This window comes from Rousettus aegyptiacus, unplaced genomic scaffold (assembly GCF_014176215.1).
Source record: "Rousettus aegyptiacus isolate mRouAeg1 unplaced genomic scaffold, mRouAeg1.p scaffold_m13_p_5, whole genome shotgun sequence".
In the NCBI taxonomy this organism is placed as follows: domain Eukaryota; kingdom Metazoa; phylum Chordata; class Mammalia; order Chiroptera; family Pteropodidae; genus Rousettus; species Rousettus aegyptiacus.
The window spans coordinates 106,458,485-106,476,218 of NW_023416308.1; the positions used below are offsets into that span (position 1 = coordinate 106,458,485).

The window sequence follows — 17,734 nt, forward strand, 5'->3', positions numbered from 1 at the left end:
AGCCAGCTGGGGAGACCACGGCCAGGAGGCAGCCCCAAGCGCTCAGGCCACAGAGCGCGGAGGTGGCAGCGGGCCGCCTTCCTCTGGGGGTCTGGGTCCTCTACCCATTCCCCTCCTCCGGCTTCTCCTCGGGTCTGGGCGGTCAGCGGGCACTGGGAGGGTCTGGGAAGCCCTGGTCCCAGCGGTGCCACCGCCTGTGCGCCCCCTATCGTGCAGGCCACACGGAGGCGTCCTCCAGCCTCGGTCGCTAGGGGGCGAACTGAGCCCCACCAAACCCGAAAGCCACCGCGCGCGGAAGTCTCTCGGTCCCCAGTCCCGGTGCCCTGGGGCCGCGTCCCCCGCACATAAAACGCCGAGGGCGGGTCCTGGCAAAGGAAGCGACGCTGACCGCGCGTCTCCTGAGTGCCCGCGACGCTCCTCCAGCTCGGCCAGGTCGGTGTGATTCCCGCTGTGCAGACAGGGAGCCCTGCCTTTGTGACGGGCTCGAGGACTCTTGCAAAAGTTTTCGTCTTCCCGTCTCGAAGCCCTCTGCTCGGATCACGCTTCCTCCTCCTGGAACCCGGAGCGGTCCCTAGCGAGGGTCCGCCGCCTGCAGAGGCGCTGGCGCTTTTCTGTTCGCCACGTCCGCCTCGCTGCGAGATCCGAGGCCTGTCCCCACTCGGGGGTCGGGCTGTGGACTAGCCGCCGCCCCGCCGGGGCTCCCGCGCGGCACAGGACGGGTGTCCGGCTGCCCCCGAGCCCAGGCTGTGCCCCCGATCCCCTGGCCTCCGCTCCCTCCAGGCCTGGGCTCTGGAGGGACCGAGGGGAGCCCAGCCAATAGGGAAGGACCCCAGAGGAGACTTCGTGGAGCAAAATTGAACCGGGGAGCCCCCAAGGTCCCTAGTTACCCGGTTATTTGTGCATTAGGAGTGGGGAAATCTACGAAGAGTTATATAATAACAGATTTTACTAAACTTCGACTACGAGCCAGGATTTGTTTGAGCGCTTTATCTACATTGACAGAAATTCTTATACCCTCACTGCTACCCTGTGAAGTAGTTATGATTGTACCCATTGTACAGTTGAGTTAGCCGCTTAATTGGGAAGGAAGAGGGGGCCCTGGAGCTCTGCCTGGGCGCCTGCACTTGTGGAGATCCGCACTCTCCACCCCTCAGACCCCACTCAAGGCTTGCTTCAGACCACATATAATCTCATCTCCCTGCAGTCACCACAAGGTCCCTCTTCCCGCCCGCCGGACTCCAGGCTCTTTCTGCTTTAAGTGAGAAAATTTTAACCTGGCCTTTCAAAACTATAGTTAGCAAAAATGGAAAAAGACCATTGGTGACCCCTTAGGTTGCAGAATGAAAAGCCCGCAAAAGTAAAACAAATTAAAGCAGCTGCATAGTAAAGTCATGTCAAAGTAGCAAGCTCAGACCCTGGCACGGAATAAATCCTTAACAGAATTTACCCAAGTGATTGCATACATGGTTACAACTAGTCAGGGACACAGGATGCGATTAGTATATAAAATTAAAGGAAGAGACAGAGCGGGGAGAGGGCCCCATGACTCCCAATTCGTTTTTGATGCTTGGTCCCATGGAAGGGACTCCTCGGGCATTGAGTGTTTTTCTTTTTTTTGCAGATGTCCACCCTCCCTCAGAAGGAATCCAAGGCACCTACTGCCTGTGTGGGCCTAGCCTCCACACAGGGCCTGGACAGCAACTGTGGGGATGGTCTGGGAAGGGAATGCTCCAGAAAACTTCGCCAGAAGCTGCCAGAGCTCTGTGGAGTGGGTGGTCCCACCACCACATTCTCCTCTTATAGCTCCCACCTGTCCTCCAGAGGAAGCGTCATTAAATGGTTCTGGGATTCAGCTGAGGAGGGCTACAGGACCTACCACATGGATGAGTATGATGAGGATAAGAACCCCAAGGTGAGTGAAGCCCTCCTCTCTAAGGGGCTGTAGGGTGGGATACCCCACCCTGACCCATAGGGTGGCACCCAGCTTGGTCTCGTCAGGTTGGACTTATAGTCCTCTGACCGCCAAGAGGGCTTCTAATGTGGCTTAGGGAGGCCCCAGTTTATTACCTGGATCAGAAAATGCCCCAAATCAAGGGGACCTTGATTTGTGAAGCAGGACTTCAAGAACCATGAACTGCTCTAATATGAATTCTGACCCAAAGTCCATTAACTATTCAACTTTAGAGCTGGGACAAAACTAGGGCTCGGGTGACAACTGTTTCACTTACGGGTTGTGTATTCTTGAGATAATTTAACCTCTTGGAACCTCAGTTCATCTATAAAATGAGATAATGACGCCTGCTCTATAGAACAGGCACAATTAAACGAGATCAGGTATGTAAAGTTATTAGCACAATGCTTCCACATAGAGCATGCAGTAAATGGTAGCTGCTATTTTTATGAATGTTACCAGTTATATGTTAATATGTATAATTTTATAATATATTTATCTATTTTAATAATTAATGTTATTATAAATTATTGTTAGTAATAGCTTCAGAGGACAGAGAACTGTCACTAATAACCCTTTAATAATTTTTATTTGTCAACCATCTACCCAGTGCTAGGCACTGTTCTAGATGCTGGGGTTATGGCATTGAACAAAAATAAAGTTTCTGCCTTTGTGGAGTTTAGAGTCTAGTTGAGGGGAGACAGACAGTGAACAGACAAAAATATATATATACATATATATAAATACGTATATATATATATGCTGATAAGTGCTGTAGAGAAAAATAAAGTAGGGTAAAGTGCATAAAGAATGATGGGGTAGGCTGGGCATTTGCTGTTTTATGTGAAGTGGTCACAAAAGGCTACTTTAATAAGGTGATATTTGAGCGGATACCTGAAAAAAGTGAGGGTTTGTATTAGTTATCTTTTGCTGTCTAACACAGTACCTGAGCAGCTTAAAACAAACATTTCACAGTTTCTGGGGTTTGGGGAAGGTTTCCTGGAGGACATGACGTTTGAACAAAGCTTTAGAAACCGAGAGACGGGATCGGGGAGCCGAGAAGAGGGTGGGGACTGAGCTAGGTCAAGGAGGAGTGTTTAGAAGGTCGAGATTGCAGAGAGCTCCTGCTTTGCTGCTTCCTTGACATTTAATTAGCCCCCCTCTGCCATGCTCATGCTGCCTCTGTACCTCTCCTCTCCAGGGCATCATTAACTTGGGTACCAGTGAGAACAAGCTCTGCTTTGACCTTCTGTCCTGGCGGGTAAGCCCCGGTGCACCTCTGGGTGACATCACCAGCTCCAGGGGCTTGTCTTCTCTTGGACTCCCTGGGATGCTTCCCTCACAAGAGCCTCCTGCTTGCCTCAGCAGTCCTGAGAGTCAGGAGTCCTGGGAGTCAGGAGTCCAGGTTCTAGATCTGCCTTTCGGGGCAACTTTCCATGTGGTCGTGGGCTAGTCACTTCCCTACCTTGATCCTGTTTCATTTCTTCAGGCTCTTCCCTTCACTCAGTCCCTCCAGCCAGCTGGGTCTCTGCTTTCAGGGGAATCACTCAGTGGTGCATGGTCAGTATTGAACAACTGGCTCGGGATGCCACACTGATTTGTAGCTTTTGTTAGTTCCCATAGTGCAGATACTCCTACCAATGGCCAATATGGCCATTTTCAAGCCACCAATGTGACATCACTGCATGCAGAGTCGGGAAGAGAGGCGCGGTGCCACACTTGTACAATGTCCCCCTTCCAGACACATAGACAGAAATAACCTCAAGAGCACAGATAATAGTAAAATGGGCAAACGTAATTAGGAGCACTATTGTTTCCACACTTACTACCTTTGTTTTTAACATAATTTACTTATGTAATTTATATATAATTTGTATAATTTAATTTTTCAAATGGCCGTTTGGAACACCGCCTTCACAAAGCTTGCAAAATTTCTGAAAATTTAATAATCAGATTTCTTGAGCTGGTGCAAGCCATGTGTAGCAAATCAGTGGAAACACCTGGTAAATGTGTCTCGCGAGACCTAGGAGTCAGAGTTGGGGATTGTAGAGAGAGTGATGCTTAACCCAAAGGGATGTGTCCAAAGGCAACAAATTCAGTCCCTAAGAGGAGAGAGGTATAGGAAGGGGCTTGCTCCCCAAAGCAGCTCCCCGCCCAGGTGGCTCAGTACATTCCAATAGAAATAAAATGTGAGCCACGTATATAATTTTAAATGTTCTATTAAATAAGTAAAAAGAAATGGGTAAAATTCATTTTAATAATATATTTAGCCTAGTATATTTAAAATATGACCATTTCAACATAGAATCAATATAAAAAATTATCAATAAGATATTTACATCCTTTTCTCAGATCAAGTCTTTAGTAACCAGTGTATCTCAGTTTACTAGCCACATACTGAGTGTTTAATAGTTACGTGTGGCTAATGACTTTCATATTGGACAGTGTAGCTCTAGGGAATGAAGGAGAAGGGAAAGGCTGGAGTTTATACACGCGGCTAATTACCTCTCTTCCTTTGGTCCCCCTGCCCAAGTCCCCTACCTTTCCTTGCTATTGTATGCGTGATGACCTGGGAGTCACTAACTCAGCACCTGGTCAGGGTAGGGGTGACCTAGAGATGGCCACATCTTCCAAAGTGTGAGGTTGAGCTGAGCCTGCAAGAAGATAGTCGCCTGAGTCCCTCTAGAAGTTGGAGCAAGGACTAAGGTGACGGCACTGAATTCTGGGGCCTCTTCTGTCACCCCGTGAAGGAGCTGAGTAGCACCATCTCCCAGCACTGCCTCTGCAAATCCACTCCTCCGGTTTTTTAGATAGCAGTATGGTATAAAGAGCACTAGACTAGGAGTCAAAAATCCTGAGTGTTGTCTCATCACTGCTGCTTGCTGGCTCTGTGACCTTGGCTGAGTCACCTCACTTTTTTGAGTCTCTGTTTCCTCATCATCAAAATGGGCATGAGAATACTGTCCCATTTTCACAGTTTCTTTGATGGGGAGACCAAGCCCTTGGCTTTAGAGGCCCTGGTTCCAGGTGGATGTGGGTGGCAGCGCCGGCCCTCAGTGTGAGGGTGTGCAGCCCTTAGTCTTGCTCTTCCCTCTCTGCCCCCAGCTGAGTCAGAGCGACATGCTGCGGGTGGAGCCGTCCCTGCTGCAGTACCCTGACTGGAGGGGACATCTGTTGTAAGTAGTTGCCGTAGGCCCGTGGTTCTCAATCCCAGGCCGGTTTTGCTCCCCAGGGGACATATAGCAATATCTGGAGACATTTATGGTTGTTGTAACTGGGAGGGGAGGTGCGACCGGCATTCGTTGGGTAGAAGTAAGGGGTGTTGCAACAAAGAATTATCAGGCTCCAAATGCCGATAGTGGCAGGCCAAAGAAACCTGCGCTAGCCTGAGGGCCTAGTCCTGGACGTCTGGTGATCTTGGGGTCTCCTGGAGCATCTGCACAGAACTGGCACCTCTCCACCCCAATTCCCACCCAAGCTCAGGAGCACCCTAGCTTGGTTTCTCTGGGTCTGAGGCATGGGGAGGGTCTTTGGGTGACACGTCTTTGTTCCCATTTTCTCAATAGCTTTAGAGAAGCCAGATTCAGCTTAAGGGGAGCTGGCTGGAGCCTTCTCCTACTGGTAAGATGGGAGATGGTAAACGACGCTAGAACGAGTTTGTGCTTACTGAGCACTTACCAGGATCAGATGGTGTCCTGAGGGCTTAGTGACCGAGTAGGTCTTCATTCCAAAGCACGTGGTGTTCTTACAGTAATTAGGATGGTGGGCCCTTGAGTGAGACTACTGGGCGTGAGTGTGGACTGTACATACCACTAACAGAAAGTGACCTGATTCCTACAGGTCTCAGTTCCTTTGTCTGTAAAACTGTAATAATAATAACAGTAGTTGCATCATAGGGTTGTTATGAAGATTAAATGAATGAAATTCTCCAAATAACACCTGTGTAAGGTAAATGCCCAATAAATATTAGCAATAATAACTATGATAATAGTTATAGTAATAATATTTGTTATTATTAGCTAGATCTACATATAGAGGCTGCTGATTGGGTGGCGTCAGCTGTCCTAGAACTGAGAATGGAAGTTTCTGTGCCTGCGAGTAGTGTTTGGGCTGGGGCAGTGGGGTGGGGCGGGTGCCAAGGAGTGGAGGCAAATACCCATCACGGTGCCCTCTTGGGAAACAGGGAAGGGTAATGGCAGCTGCCAGAGGAGCTTCGGGATGTACTGTGGGTTGAGGACCCTCTGACAAGCACTGCCCATCTGTCTTATCTCCAGCCTCAGGGAGGAAGTGGCCAGGTTCCTGTCTTTCTACTGCAAGAGCCCCTCACCCCTTAAACCGGAGAATGTGAGTAGCGCCCCCCTTCTCTGCTTTATCCTGTTCTTCTGCTCCCTTCCCCAGCTTGTGTCTGGCCGGCGGTAAGGTGAGGCTGGGACCAGCCTTTCACTTGGTTTTGATTAGTTCCGAGTGGAATTAGGAACGCCCCCTCCCTTCTTTCCCCCTCATCTGAGATACTTAAAGTTTGGGTATAATTTCTGCCCCACTTTGTGCTGCGGCCCTTCTTTGCCTACATGCCTTTGCGTAAGACCCTCCGAGTAAGCAGCTCCCTCCTCTTTGCTCAGTAGAGCCAGGTCCTCAGGAATGAGCCAATGAGCCGCATGAATGAACTTGACTATTAGTCAGGAAGGGTCTGTGGCTTTGTTGTGACAGGGCCCCAGAGGGCACTGAGTTGCAACCTGGCTCTCTCCCTCCATGCCATCCTGGGACAGAGGCTACAGGTTCTTGATCCTTCCTCAAACAGATTCATCTTTGTCCCATCGATGTGTCGCCCTCAGGTGGTTGTTCTGAATGGCTGTGCCTCTCTCTTCTCCGCTCTGGCCACCGTGCTGTGCGAGGTGGGGGGTAAGTGGATTACAGCCCGCTCAGCAGTGGGAGCTGTCCCTGTGCCTGCCGTGCCCCCGGCTACGTGTCCTCAAGGGCTGCATCAGGATGCTTTTGGCCTTAATAGTCTACTAGCCTACAGGGGGCTTAATTCAGCGGCTCGACAAGACACCCAGGCATCAGCAGTTCCAGGTGACGTCAGCGTGGTGCCAGAGTTCTGGGTTGTCTCTGTGGCGACCTTGGCCTTCCCCCATGCTCACAAATGGCTGTCGCATCCTCACATAGCAGCATGTCCTAAAGCAGGAAGGAAGGGAGGTTGTGCCTTGCCTGTCTCTGTTTCATCGGGAGGGGGAAATGGGGATATTCTTCCCAGAGGAGTCCCAGCTGAGCTCCTCATGCATCTTAATGCCCAGAACTGACTCACAAAGGGGAAGAGAATCGTGTTTGGTTAAAACCAAACTTGGTTTATCCTCAGGTCTGGGGATAAAGGCCCACCCTCCCTGGACTTATTGCTGGTCATATCTAGAAAATATGGTGCTCTCTTAGCAAGGAAGAGAATTGGAACAGCTGCTGAGTAGGCAGCCAGAATACCTGCTACAGGTGCCACAGTTCCGTGGAGAACACATTGACTACCGCTGTGGTCAGCGGTTTTTAAATGCCAGGAACAGAGGCCCAAACACAGCTTAGTTAATAATGATAATATTATTGACCGCATACTACATTCTAGGCACTGGCCTAAGGCTTTACACTTAGTCTGTCATTTAATCCTCACAACAACCCCTGTGAGGTAGGTTTCGTGGTTATCCCCATTTAAAAGATGAGGAAATTAGGGCACAGGGGGTGAAGTAACTTGTTAGAATCACACGCAGAGAGAGGTAGTAACCAGGATTTGAACCATAGGAAGAAGACTCATTGGCAGGATATTATATGCAAGTTCCTACGATCTAGAGCAATCAAGGGCGAGATCGGCATCAGGCTTTATCTGTCACTGGGGTACGCCGTCTCCCTGCCCCTTTTTTGATGCAGGGCTTTCTCCGGACCTTCCTTGGCTCTGGTGTGGCCCCGTGGTGCTCACCCAGGCCCGATTCCACGCGACCTTTCTATTCATGGGCACGTTCTCATCTCACAAGCGTCTGCGCTTCTGAGAGCTAAGACTTGAGAGAGAAAACGTGTTGGGTTTCTTGCCAGTCACTGGATTGGCTCCCTTGGGTCATCTGTCTACCTCTGGCCCAGTCTCTGTGGCTGGGGAGGGGAACATGTAGGACAAAGTCTGCCCCTTCCAGAGCTGTGGGGGAGGAGGGTGGACTGTGCTAAAGAGAGGCTGGGAAGGGAGAGCAGCTTGACCCGATGGGTCCTCTTCAGAAGTGGATAAATGCCTTCAGCTCTGTGTTAGAGAAGAGCTTTCAGGCATCTCATCAGCCCTCTTCCACAGCTAGAGGCTCTGCAGTCACCCCGTCCCCACCAAACTGTCTCAGCCTTTTGTTTGAATGCCCCAGGCGTGGTGAACTCACTCCGCCTGAAGCCGCGTATTCTATCTCTGGGCAATTTTGTATGCTGTCAAGTTTTTCCACTTCTTGAGCCCGGATCATCATCACCCTATAGCTTCGACTCATGGATCCGAGTCTCCTTGGGGTGACTGCGCCTGTCAAGTGCCTCAGCGAGATCCTCAAAGCTTTAGTTTCCTCACCAGTAAAGATGATAATAGCACTTAACCTCATTGAGTGATTATGAGGATTAAATGAGATAAAATGCAAATAAATGTTTAGCATGATTCCCAGCAGGCAGTAAGTGCTCAATGAGTGTTAGCTTCTAATTATTAGAAAAGGGACTGATCTTGGTAGATCCAAGCTTTTTTGGGAGTTGAAAGAGGGAGTATTTCCTAAATGTTCTCCAAGATCATTGAAGGCTTGGAGAGGCATGGGGCCAGGGGCCAGGGCATCTGGGCATTCCAGCCACAGGGTGACAGATCTTGGCCCACTCCTGCCCCCAGAGGCTTTCCTGATCCCTGCCCCTTACTATGGAGCCATCAAGCAGCATGTGTATCTCTATGGCAACGTTCAACTGGTCTGTGTCTCTCTGGACAGTGAGGTAAGAGTTCCTGGAACCCCAGGTAGGACCTTGACTTTCCTGCAGGCCAAGACTTTCCTGAATCTGAATTTGAGGATGGACATGGGATGAAGTCCATGCTGAGGGCTCAGGGGTTATGGCTGAAAGGGGAGTAGAGGCTTCTGCTCCCCATGGCCTGTGCTTGGGTTCCCCAGGGGCTCCCCATCTCCCAGCTCTGAGATCTTTGAGGTTGATGAAGAAGCCAAGGGAAGCCCCAGAGAGGCCACACCGAAATGGTGGGGTAAGGAAGGGGCAGAGCACACCTCAACATGGAAGTCCTTGGACCTCAATCAGAGGATCTCTGGGGCCTCTTCCTGAAACCTGAGTGATAAGGATGCCCCTGATATGATGGGGTGGGGGTGGCTGGTGGTGAGGAGGGAGTGACCCACCTGTATTTTTCCAGAGACTCTTCCAAGGGCGATGGAGAGGCCCCCAGAGTTTAGGTTTTTTGGGGGGCTGGGGGAGGTTCACTAAATTTGACTGTGGATCTTTTTTCCAGGTCACTGAGCCAGGCACACGCCCCTTCCAGCTCACAGTGAAGAAGCTGGAGATGGCCCTGCAAGGAGCTAATTCTGAGGTCTGGGGATCAAATCAAATCCAAAGCTGGGAGTGGGTGGGTCTGAGTAGGGTGCAGGGTAGGGCTGGCACTCTTTGATGGGGCTAAGGGTAGACACGGAACCATTCTGGGGCTTAAATAGGAGCCTGCGCACAGAGGGGCTTCTCACTACGGGAGGACTCTGAGACCTCGGTGTACAAAGAACCAACTGGGGAACTTGATTAAAAATGCTACCCTCCCCAACTTCGCCTGACTCTGATTTAGCAAGTCAAGGGTGGAGCTTAAAAGTCTGTAGTTCAACAATCTCCCTGGCGATTTGAGGAGGTAGACCCTCTCACTTTGAGGGGATCTGAGGCCCCCTGAAGAAAGGCAGGGAGCAGTAGTCCTCCAGTGGTTCCTTTCCAGTCTACTTTTCAAAAATCTGTCAATTTTTTTTTTTTTTAATCATAGTCATTACGTATTCACTGTGGGAATCTTAAATGTGCAAACCCCCACCCATAATTCTACCTACAAAGGCAACGTCTACTGGCATTTGGGCATGTTTCTCTCCGGGCTTTTTCTCTGTGTGTGTTTGTTTTTTTCATGGCTGATGCTGCAGGCGTGGTTTTCTGCCCTTGTGTGCTCCATGTTGGGTGGTGACTAGGGTCCCATCACACCGTCCTGGGAGCCTGCCCAGTGACCAGCCCCGTACTGTGGGACCATGTGGCTCTCGCCCTTCTGGAGGAATTGAGGGTCTTCTCCTGCCCCATGGACTGTTTCAGGGCGTGAAGGTCAAAGGTCTCATCCTCATCAACCCCTGGAATCCTCTGGGTGACATCTATTCTCCAGGAGAGCTGCAGGAGTATCTGGAATTTGCCAAGAGGTGAGACATTCCACACACCCTACAGAGCATTTGGCAGGTCAGGGTTCTGACGGGGGCTTTGGGGGTCCTTTCACCCTGTGTTCTCCTCTGTGGCTCCCACTTTCTTTGACCTCCTCCTGGCAGTGCAGTGCGGAAGTACCGGTTTGTGGAATGCTAGTTCTCTCCCTTCTTTTCTTTTCTTTTTTCTTTCTTTCTTTTCTTTCTTTTCTTTTCTTTTCTTTCTTTTCTTTTCTTTTCTTTTCTTTTCTCTTTCGTTCTTTCTTTCTTTTTCTTTCTTTCTTTCTTTCTTTTCTTTCTTTTCTTTCTTTTCTTTTCTCTTTCTTTCTTTCTTTTCTTTCTTTTTCTTTCTTTTCTTTTCTTTCTTTCTTTCTTTCTTTCTTTCTTTCTTTCTTCTTCTTTCTTTCTTTCTTTCTTCTTTCTTTCTTTATTCTTTCTTTTCTTTTCTTTCTTTTCTTTCTTTCTTTTTATAACAACAGCTATAGTGTATTGTACACTCTAGGGGCCAGGCACCCTGCTAAGCACCTCACATGCTCCATCTCACGTAATCCTCCCAATGGCCTTGTTTGGTACCCATACTGCATACCGTTAGTACCCCCAGTTTGCTGAGTCTTAGAGTGGGGGTGGAGCCAGACTTGAACCTAGATCTGTTTGCATTTAGCTGTCTTGCACTTAACTGTGGGGTGCCCAAGGGCTCAGCTTCTTCCCTCCTGGGCTTCAAAATCCCCACTGTCACCTGCTTTGTGTGTGTGGCTTTCTGTGTCTTTGAAAAATATAGTCAAATATCCAGATTGTTCCTGGATAAAGCAAGTTTGGTAACCCTGGGCTAGACCGGGCTCCTCTGGATTTCTGATTCACTGCCCACCGCACCGCCCCCCCCCCCCCCGCCGGAAGGGGTGCTTCTGGCCTGTAAACCAAGCTCTCTCCTCCCTGCCACCTGCCCCCACCCACCCGCCCAGGCACGAGCTGCACGTGATGGTGGATGAGGTCTACATGCTGTCCGTGTTTGAGGACTCAGTTGGGTATCGCAGCGTCCTCGGCCTGGAGAGGTGAGGCTGCCCCACCAGAGCTGACGTCGCCACCACACCCACCCCACTCATGGTGCCCTGGCCCCTCTGTGGCACTGCCCACAGGACACGGCCTGCCCGAGGGTGATTCCTCTTCCACCCAGCTGATCCCACTGTCCTCAGAGCCCGTAGCGAGAAGATGAGAGGGTCGGGCCAGATCAGTGGTTTTCAAATTGTTCCGTGGGGTTTCCGAGAGCTCCAAGCAGGATTCCTCGAAAAGCGGGTGGGAATCTGGCCATTGCTGTTTTCTTCATCCCTGTAGTAGCTTCAGCTTCATTATTTCATTTACTCATTCACTCACTCATTCAGCAAATATTCCGGAGCCCCTTGCATGTATCACACACTTCTGGCTATTTGGGTTTTTTTTTTTTTTTTTATTAGAATTAGTTTGAGCCAAGAATTTGTGGCCAAAACACCTTCAGAAACACCTGGACCAGGTCATCTGTAAAGTCTGTGAATCTGGCATTCAGAGATTCTAATGCTGTATCTCACACAATCTCCCGACAACCCTTTCAGCCCTGCGAAGTCCTTCCTCTCAGCTAACCCTCCCAAAGAGCTGCCAGGTACATGGAGCATGAGCTCTTACTCCCCTTCACTTGTGGATTAGAAAAGCAAGACACACGGAAGTAGTGACGTGTCATCTACTCTGAGCCAGACACCGCGAGGTGCTGGGGATACAACAATGAACAAGGAAGACATAGGCCCTTTCTATGTGGAACTTTTAGCAGCTAAATATACAGATAGTCATTTCATTAAGTGCTGAAAAGAGAAGTTTCTTAGGGAGCCGTGAGAGGATTGGCCTGGTCCGCTGGGAGGTGGTCAGAGGTCTGTTTGAGGAACCAACACTTGAGCTATGCTCTAAATCAAACATTTTAAGATCCAATGGCAAATACTTTAGGCTTCACAGGCCACATGGTCTCTCTGTCATTGTGGCCCCAAAGCGGCGTAGACAGTACACACATGAAAGCGTGGCGGTGTTTATTTAAAAAAACAGGCAGCAGGCCACATTTGCTGACTCCTGCTCTAAGGAATGTGTGCGAATTGGTGATTCAAGAAATGAAACCAGGGCTTGACTCAGAACCAGATTCATCTGTCCATCTCCTCATGGGTTCAACCAAATGGGTGGGCTCCTGCGGGTCTGTCGCCTCTGTTCCCACGTTGTGCTCTCTGCAGGCTGCCTGACCCCCAGAGGACCCACGTGATGTGGGCCACCAGCAAGGTGGGTTCCTGGCCGGCCTTGAGGGTGGCAGGGAGGTGGGGGGCACTGGCTCCCTCCATGGAGGGCTGGCTACTGCCTCAGGCGCCTCTCTCCTGCAGGACTTCGGGATGTCCGGGCTCCGCTTTGGCACGCTGTACACGGAAAACCGGGACGTGGCCACTGCAGTGGCTTCCCTCTGCCGCTATCATGGCCTCAGTGGCCTGGTCCAGTACCAGATGGCACAGCTGCTCCAGGACCACGGTGACTGCCTGGGCCTAGTCACCTGAGAATCTGGGAGGGTCGTAGTCAGTCTGGGACTGGCCAGGGATCAAGGATGCTTTGAGCACTAGAAGAATTTAGGGTGGTATCTGAGAGTTCCAGCCATGGGCCCAGGCCAAGTTCATGCCCAACTCACTTACATCCCGGCTGCATGGCACATCCCTTCTCCTCCCCGAGCCTCAGTTTCCTCATCTGTAAAACAGGGATCATAACGGTACCTGTCTTGTAGGGTTAATAACTGTAATTTGTCATTCAATTAGAATCGTACCTGGCATATAATAGGCATGGGTCAGTGTGAACTCATTATTATTAGCTCTGAATATTTAAAAAAGAGCGGATGCTACTAAGGAAAAATGTTCTAATGGGACTCTCTCTCTATGCAGATCTATCTGTTCCCAGGTTCAGATAGCAAGTTTAGATAGCAAAGGGGACCTGTACTTGCCACCATTTGTTGAGCCCTACCAGATGTTCTCAACGCGTCTTCTCACTTGTCCCTCCCCAGAACCCTAGGAAGTAGGTATTCCTGTATTTTCCCCATTGTTTTTATTTATGAGGACAATGAGGACCAAAACCTGCACACCTGCTGTCATGGCAAAAACTTTTAGAATAGTGACAGCATCGAGCGTTGGCAAGGATGCAGAGCAGCTGGAATGCTCCTGCACTCCTGGTGGGACTGTGTAAAGTTAAGCACACACTAAATGGCCCAGCAGTCCTACCCCTAGATATTTCCCCTTATGGTCACACAAAATCCTCTATGTGGGTGTTCATAGCTGTTCTGTTCACCGTCACCCAAACTGGAAACAACCCAGATGTCCTTCCACAGATAAATGGAGAAACACACAGAGGTACGTCCACACAGCGGAGTGCTACCCTGCAAAGGTATTAGGCCGCGTGGAGGAAGCCAGCCTCAAACTGCACTATTACTGTATATGATTCCACTTTTATGACAGTCTGGAAAAGTGGTGGAGAACGGACCAGTCGTTGTGGAGAAGGGGATGATGGGACTATAAACAGAGAGCGTGAGGTCATTCTCTGGGGAGAGGGAACTGTTCACTATCCTCTGGTGGTGGTTAAAACAAATCTATACGTGTGTTAAAATTCATGGAACTTGACGCCAAAAAAAAAAAAAAAGTTAATAAAAAAAGGAGGATGAGGGAGGTGAAGATGCCTAAGGCCCCACATCTCATCACTGGCCACCTGGGGTCTGAGCCTCTCAGCCTGTGTGACTGAGAAGCATCGCTCTGTGAGTGGATTAGCCTTTGGTTAGGGTCTCTGCCTTCAAAGGGACTTTGTCTGTAGGACCTGGAGCTGTCAAGGTCAAGTATCAGATTTAAGGTGCTTTATACCCAATACTGAATATTCCCATCACCCCTCAATCAACTGCTTAGAGGAAGGGCTCACCTGGTCTTGGCAGCTCACGGCCTTTTTCTTTTCAGCATTTGAGACTCACAGGGCAGAGTTCAAGGTTGATGGGAGACTTATCTTTGGGATTCTCTTTCATCCAGACTGGATCAACCAGGTATACCTGCCGGAGAACCACGCCCGGCTCAAGGCCGCCCACACCTATGTCTCTGGAGAGCTCAGGGCCCTGGGGATCCCTTTCCTGAGCCGAGGGGCAGGCTTCTTCATCTGGGTTGACTTGAGGAAGGTAACGCAGGCGGAGCTGCAGGTGGGGAAGGAGTTCAAACCTCCCTCTAGCAGGTGAAGAACGAGGGCATCTTCCTCAGCATCCTGAGCCCTTTCTTTCCTCCCAGTATCTGCCCAAGCTCACCTTTGAGGAGGAAATGCTACTTTGGCGCAAGTTTTTGGACAACAAGGTGCTGCTGTCCGCTGGCAAGGTCTTTGAGTGTAAAGAGCCCGGGTGGTTCCGCCTGGTCTTCTCAGACAAGGCCCACCGGCTTCGCCTGGGTGAGTAGTCTGCCTTCCCAGCCCCTTCCTTGCTGTCCCCTTCCTTCTGACCCACGTGTGGCCTCAGCCACCTCAGCTTGTTCATCCCCACCCACCCAGCCATCAATGCTGACAGAGCTCTCACCTCCCTTTCCCAGGGATGCAGAGGGTCCGGCAGGTGCTCGAGGGCCAATCCCAGAAGGCAGAAGACCCCTCTTCCTATCAGACCCAGGAGCCCAGAGGCCAGCACAGGTGAGCCGGTTGTTACCTCGTGGCCACTGGGCCTGGCAGTCACTGCCGACTTGGGTCTTCAGAACTGCAGAGACTGACTGTGAATGAGCCATTTGCCAGGAAGATTGCCTTGCCCATGAAGAAGAACTGTTTGTTCCTTGCTTCTTTTGGTGGGAGTGGGAAGCTCCTTAAGTTGTGGCTCGACCTGACCATTCCCCTCCCCCTTTATTAAACAAAACTGGGAGAAACCAGAAGCCTCTGTTATGAGTGATTTACAGAACGGAGGAGTCGTGACTGCCCTCAGTTCCCTGTGGAAGTGAAAAGAAAACAAACAACCTGTACCACCTTTTTAGTAAGACTTTTATTCTTCCTCTGCTGCCAAGGAAACAAGTCTAAGGAACAACGCATATGAGGAAGTATGCCCCCCAAATAAAAAAGAGTGATAATTTCCAAACTACAAGGAGAAAGGAGTGAATTCTAAATATTCACATTGTGTTGCACACACTTGGGATATGTGAGCCTAATGCACACCTACCTGGGGCCTGAGACAGGTGAACAAGACCATGTGAGAGTCAGGAGGGGCGCCTCTGACTCTGAGATGCTCTTCTTCCTCTTCTTTCCTGGGAAGAAGCCACCTTCACTGATGATCTCAAATCAGAGTGACTTAGTCATGACTGTGGGGGGAGACACAGGGCTGGACCATGAACTGAGGCTGCTGTGGAGACCAGCTGACCCAGGCTGGCCTTTCTATCCTAAGAATGCAAAAGGCTGCCTACTGCATTCCCAGGGGTGCTTTAGTTCAGACCCAAAGATGCTTTCTGTTCTGACCTTAAAGCCATTTGTTGAAGACCCTTCTCTGGTGCTGATGCTCTTGTTTAGGAAAGCCGTCTCTTTCCTTGCTCCTCTTTTAAGTGACTGTGGAATCAGTGTTTCTTTTCTATTAACCATGTTGTTTGGTTTAGAATTTGTTTTCCTTTTTCTTTCTAACTTTCATTCATTCATTCCACTTCCCTGTCTTCTTGAATACTGTCTATGTGCCAGATGCTATGCTGGGTTAATTACATGTGTTATTTCTAATTCTTAACAACTCTGGGAAGCTGACATTATTATCCCTCATTTTAGAGAATAGGAAACTGAGTCTCAATGAAATGGAATGATAGGCTCAAAGTCACATAACTAAAATGTAACAGAGCCAGGAATCAAAGTGAAGTTGGTTTGGTTCAAAATCCTGTGCTCTTTGCACTCAGATGATGCCACTTTCCTCGGAAGCCACGCCCTTTCTAACTTTTATTTCCATTTCCTGACCCACTGAGTTAGCGGGTCTTGTGCCATCTTTGCTTTGTCCTGTACTTTTCAATGAAGTAATGTAACATCTTTCTACAGCCTCTCCTCTATTAAGCACTGAGTACTAGGACACTTTTCTACCTTCTCGGGGATTTCAGGTAGGTCCTGGCTCCTATTTTCTTTCCCACTCTTCTCTGCAGTCATCTTCTCCTTTAACATCTTGTAGTTTCTGATATCACAGCTTCTGTACCTTCTCACCTCTAATTACGTGCATGGTTTCTACCCCTAGAAATGTAATCATACTGTTTTAGCCACACTGGATTAAAAAAAAACACTTTCTCTTTCTGATTGCTGCTTCTTCTTGATCACATCTGTGCCTTTGCTCATGTCTTTTTCCTTTGCTTCAATTGCCCTATTCACCTCTCTACTTGTCAAAATCCTAGATATCCTCCAGGACCAGCAAAGATACCAGCTCTTGCATGAAGTATCCTTACATCTTCCCAACTGGGCGTGATTGCTTTCTCTTTTGAGCCCTGTGGCATTTTCTTTATATTCTCTGCCACTTTCACCCTCTTCTTTGGCTCATCTTACTTGTGCATTTGTCTGCTTTCTGTTGATCTCCTCGAGCGTCCGGGCATTCTTTTGTATTCACTCAGAAAATACTCACTGAGCACTTACTATGTTCCAGGCACTGTGCATGCCTGGGGTTGTAAAGTGAATAAGATAGGTAGGTTCTTCAAAGGCTGTGCCTGATATAGGTCTTTAATGCAGGAAGTCTTCATTTAATTAAAGAATGAATGGTTAATTAAAAACATACACATATACATTTAATACAGAAAAAGACAAAGAAGAAAGCAAAATGCTCTCCAGTTAGTTCTCAAATGGGGTTTACGTGTGCTAAATTTCCAATCATTTATGTGTGCGTGGAGGTGGGGAGAATGACTTTTGAGGGCAGGGCAGTGCTTTTACGGATGTGGAGACACCGAATGTGGGTCTCCTATCTCTGGAGTACACTGGTCCCAATCTCCCTGGATCGGTGACAAGGAGACATTAACTCACGAGAATATTTCTGAAATCGCTATTGCTGCAGGAAGCCCCATGGATAGTTAAGCTGTAATTGTCAACTTCCACCAGATGGCGCTAAGATATAGTTGGGACCAGAAATGGATTTGGATTCTGCAGCCAGTACCAATAAATTGCATAGGTTCAGTGGGGTCGTTTCATTAACCTCAGTAACATTATGCTGACTTTTGATTAACTTTTTTAGGGTTTACTGCTACCTTATGACAGGATTTTACTGTGCATCTGGAAGGCTAAATCATGTAAATAATGCAGAAACAAAATAAAAATAAATCTCTCTCCCCCATTTCTGCTTCCACAATTTCTCCAAAACTTAAGTGGATTTTTTTTTTGGATTCTTTCCAGAAAAAAATTATAC

The 17,734-nt window shown here is 49.1% G+C and overlaps 1 protein-coding gene across 3 annotated transcripts; it reads left to right on the top strand.

Moving 5' to 3' along the window:
- The first annotated feature begins 289 nt into the window (after nt 1-289).
- ACCS (1-aminocyclopropane-1-carboxylate synthase homolog (inactive)) lies at nt 290-15,469 on the top strand. 3 transcript variants are annotated; one of them, XM_016146833.2, is made up of 15 exons: nt 290-432; nt 1,622-1,912; nt 3,153-3,212; nt 5,057-5,127; nt 6,226-6,295; nt 6,784-6,850; nt 8,820-8,917; nt 9,435-9,512; nt 10,253-10,353; nt 11,310-11,399; nt 12,591-12,636; nt 12,735-12,876; nt 14,400-14,563; nt 14,649-14,802; nt 14,940-15,469. In XM_016146833.2, exons 2-15 carry the CDS (start codon nt 1,622-1,624, stop codon nt 15,035-15,037), a joined length of 1,530 nt encoding a protein of 509 aa, XP_016002319.2. In that variant the 5' UTR covers nt 290-432; the 3' UTR covers nt 15,038-15,469. The 3 variants fall into 3 exon arrangements, 2 of the variants coding, with proteins under 2 accessions (XP_016002319.2, XP_016002320.2); XM_016146834.2 differs by having other exon boundaries at nt 14,400-14,542; XR_001597154.2 differs by lacking the exons at nt 14,649-14,802; nt 14,940-15,469 and adding an exon at nt 13,278-13,407 and having other exon boundaries at nt 12,591-12,876; nt 14,400-14,511.
- Nucleotides 15,470-17,734: the final 2,265 nt, after the last annotated feature.

Coding starts and splice junctions, on each gene's coding strand:
- ACCS (XM_016146833.2), top strand. CDS start 1,622: ATGTCCACCCTCCCTCAGAAGGAATCCAAGGCACCTACTGCCTGTGTG. Junction 8,918..9,434: donor GTGTCTCTCTGGACAGTGAG/GTAAGAGTTCCT, acceptor TCTTTTTTCCAG/GTCACTGAGCCAGGCACACG. Junction 9,513..10,252: donor TGCAAGGAGCTAATTCTGAG/GTCTGGGGATCA, acceptor GGACTGTTTCAG/GGCGTGAAGGTCAAAGGTCT.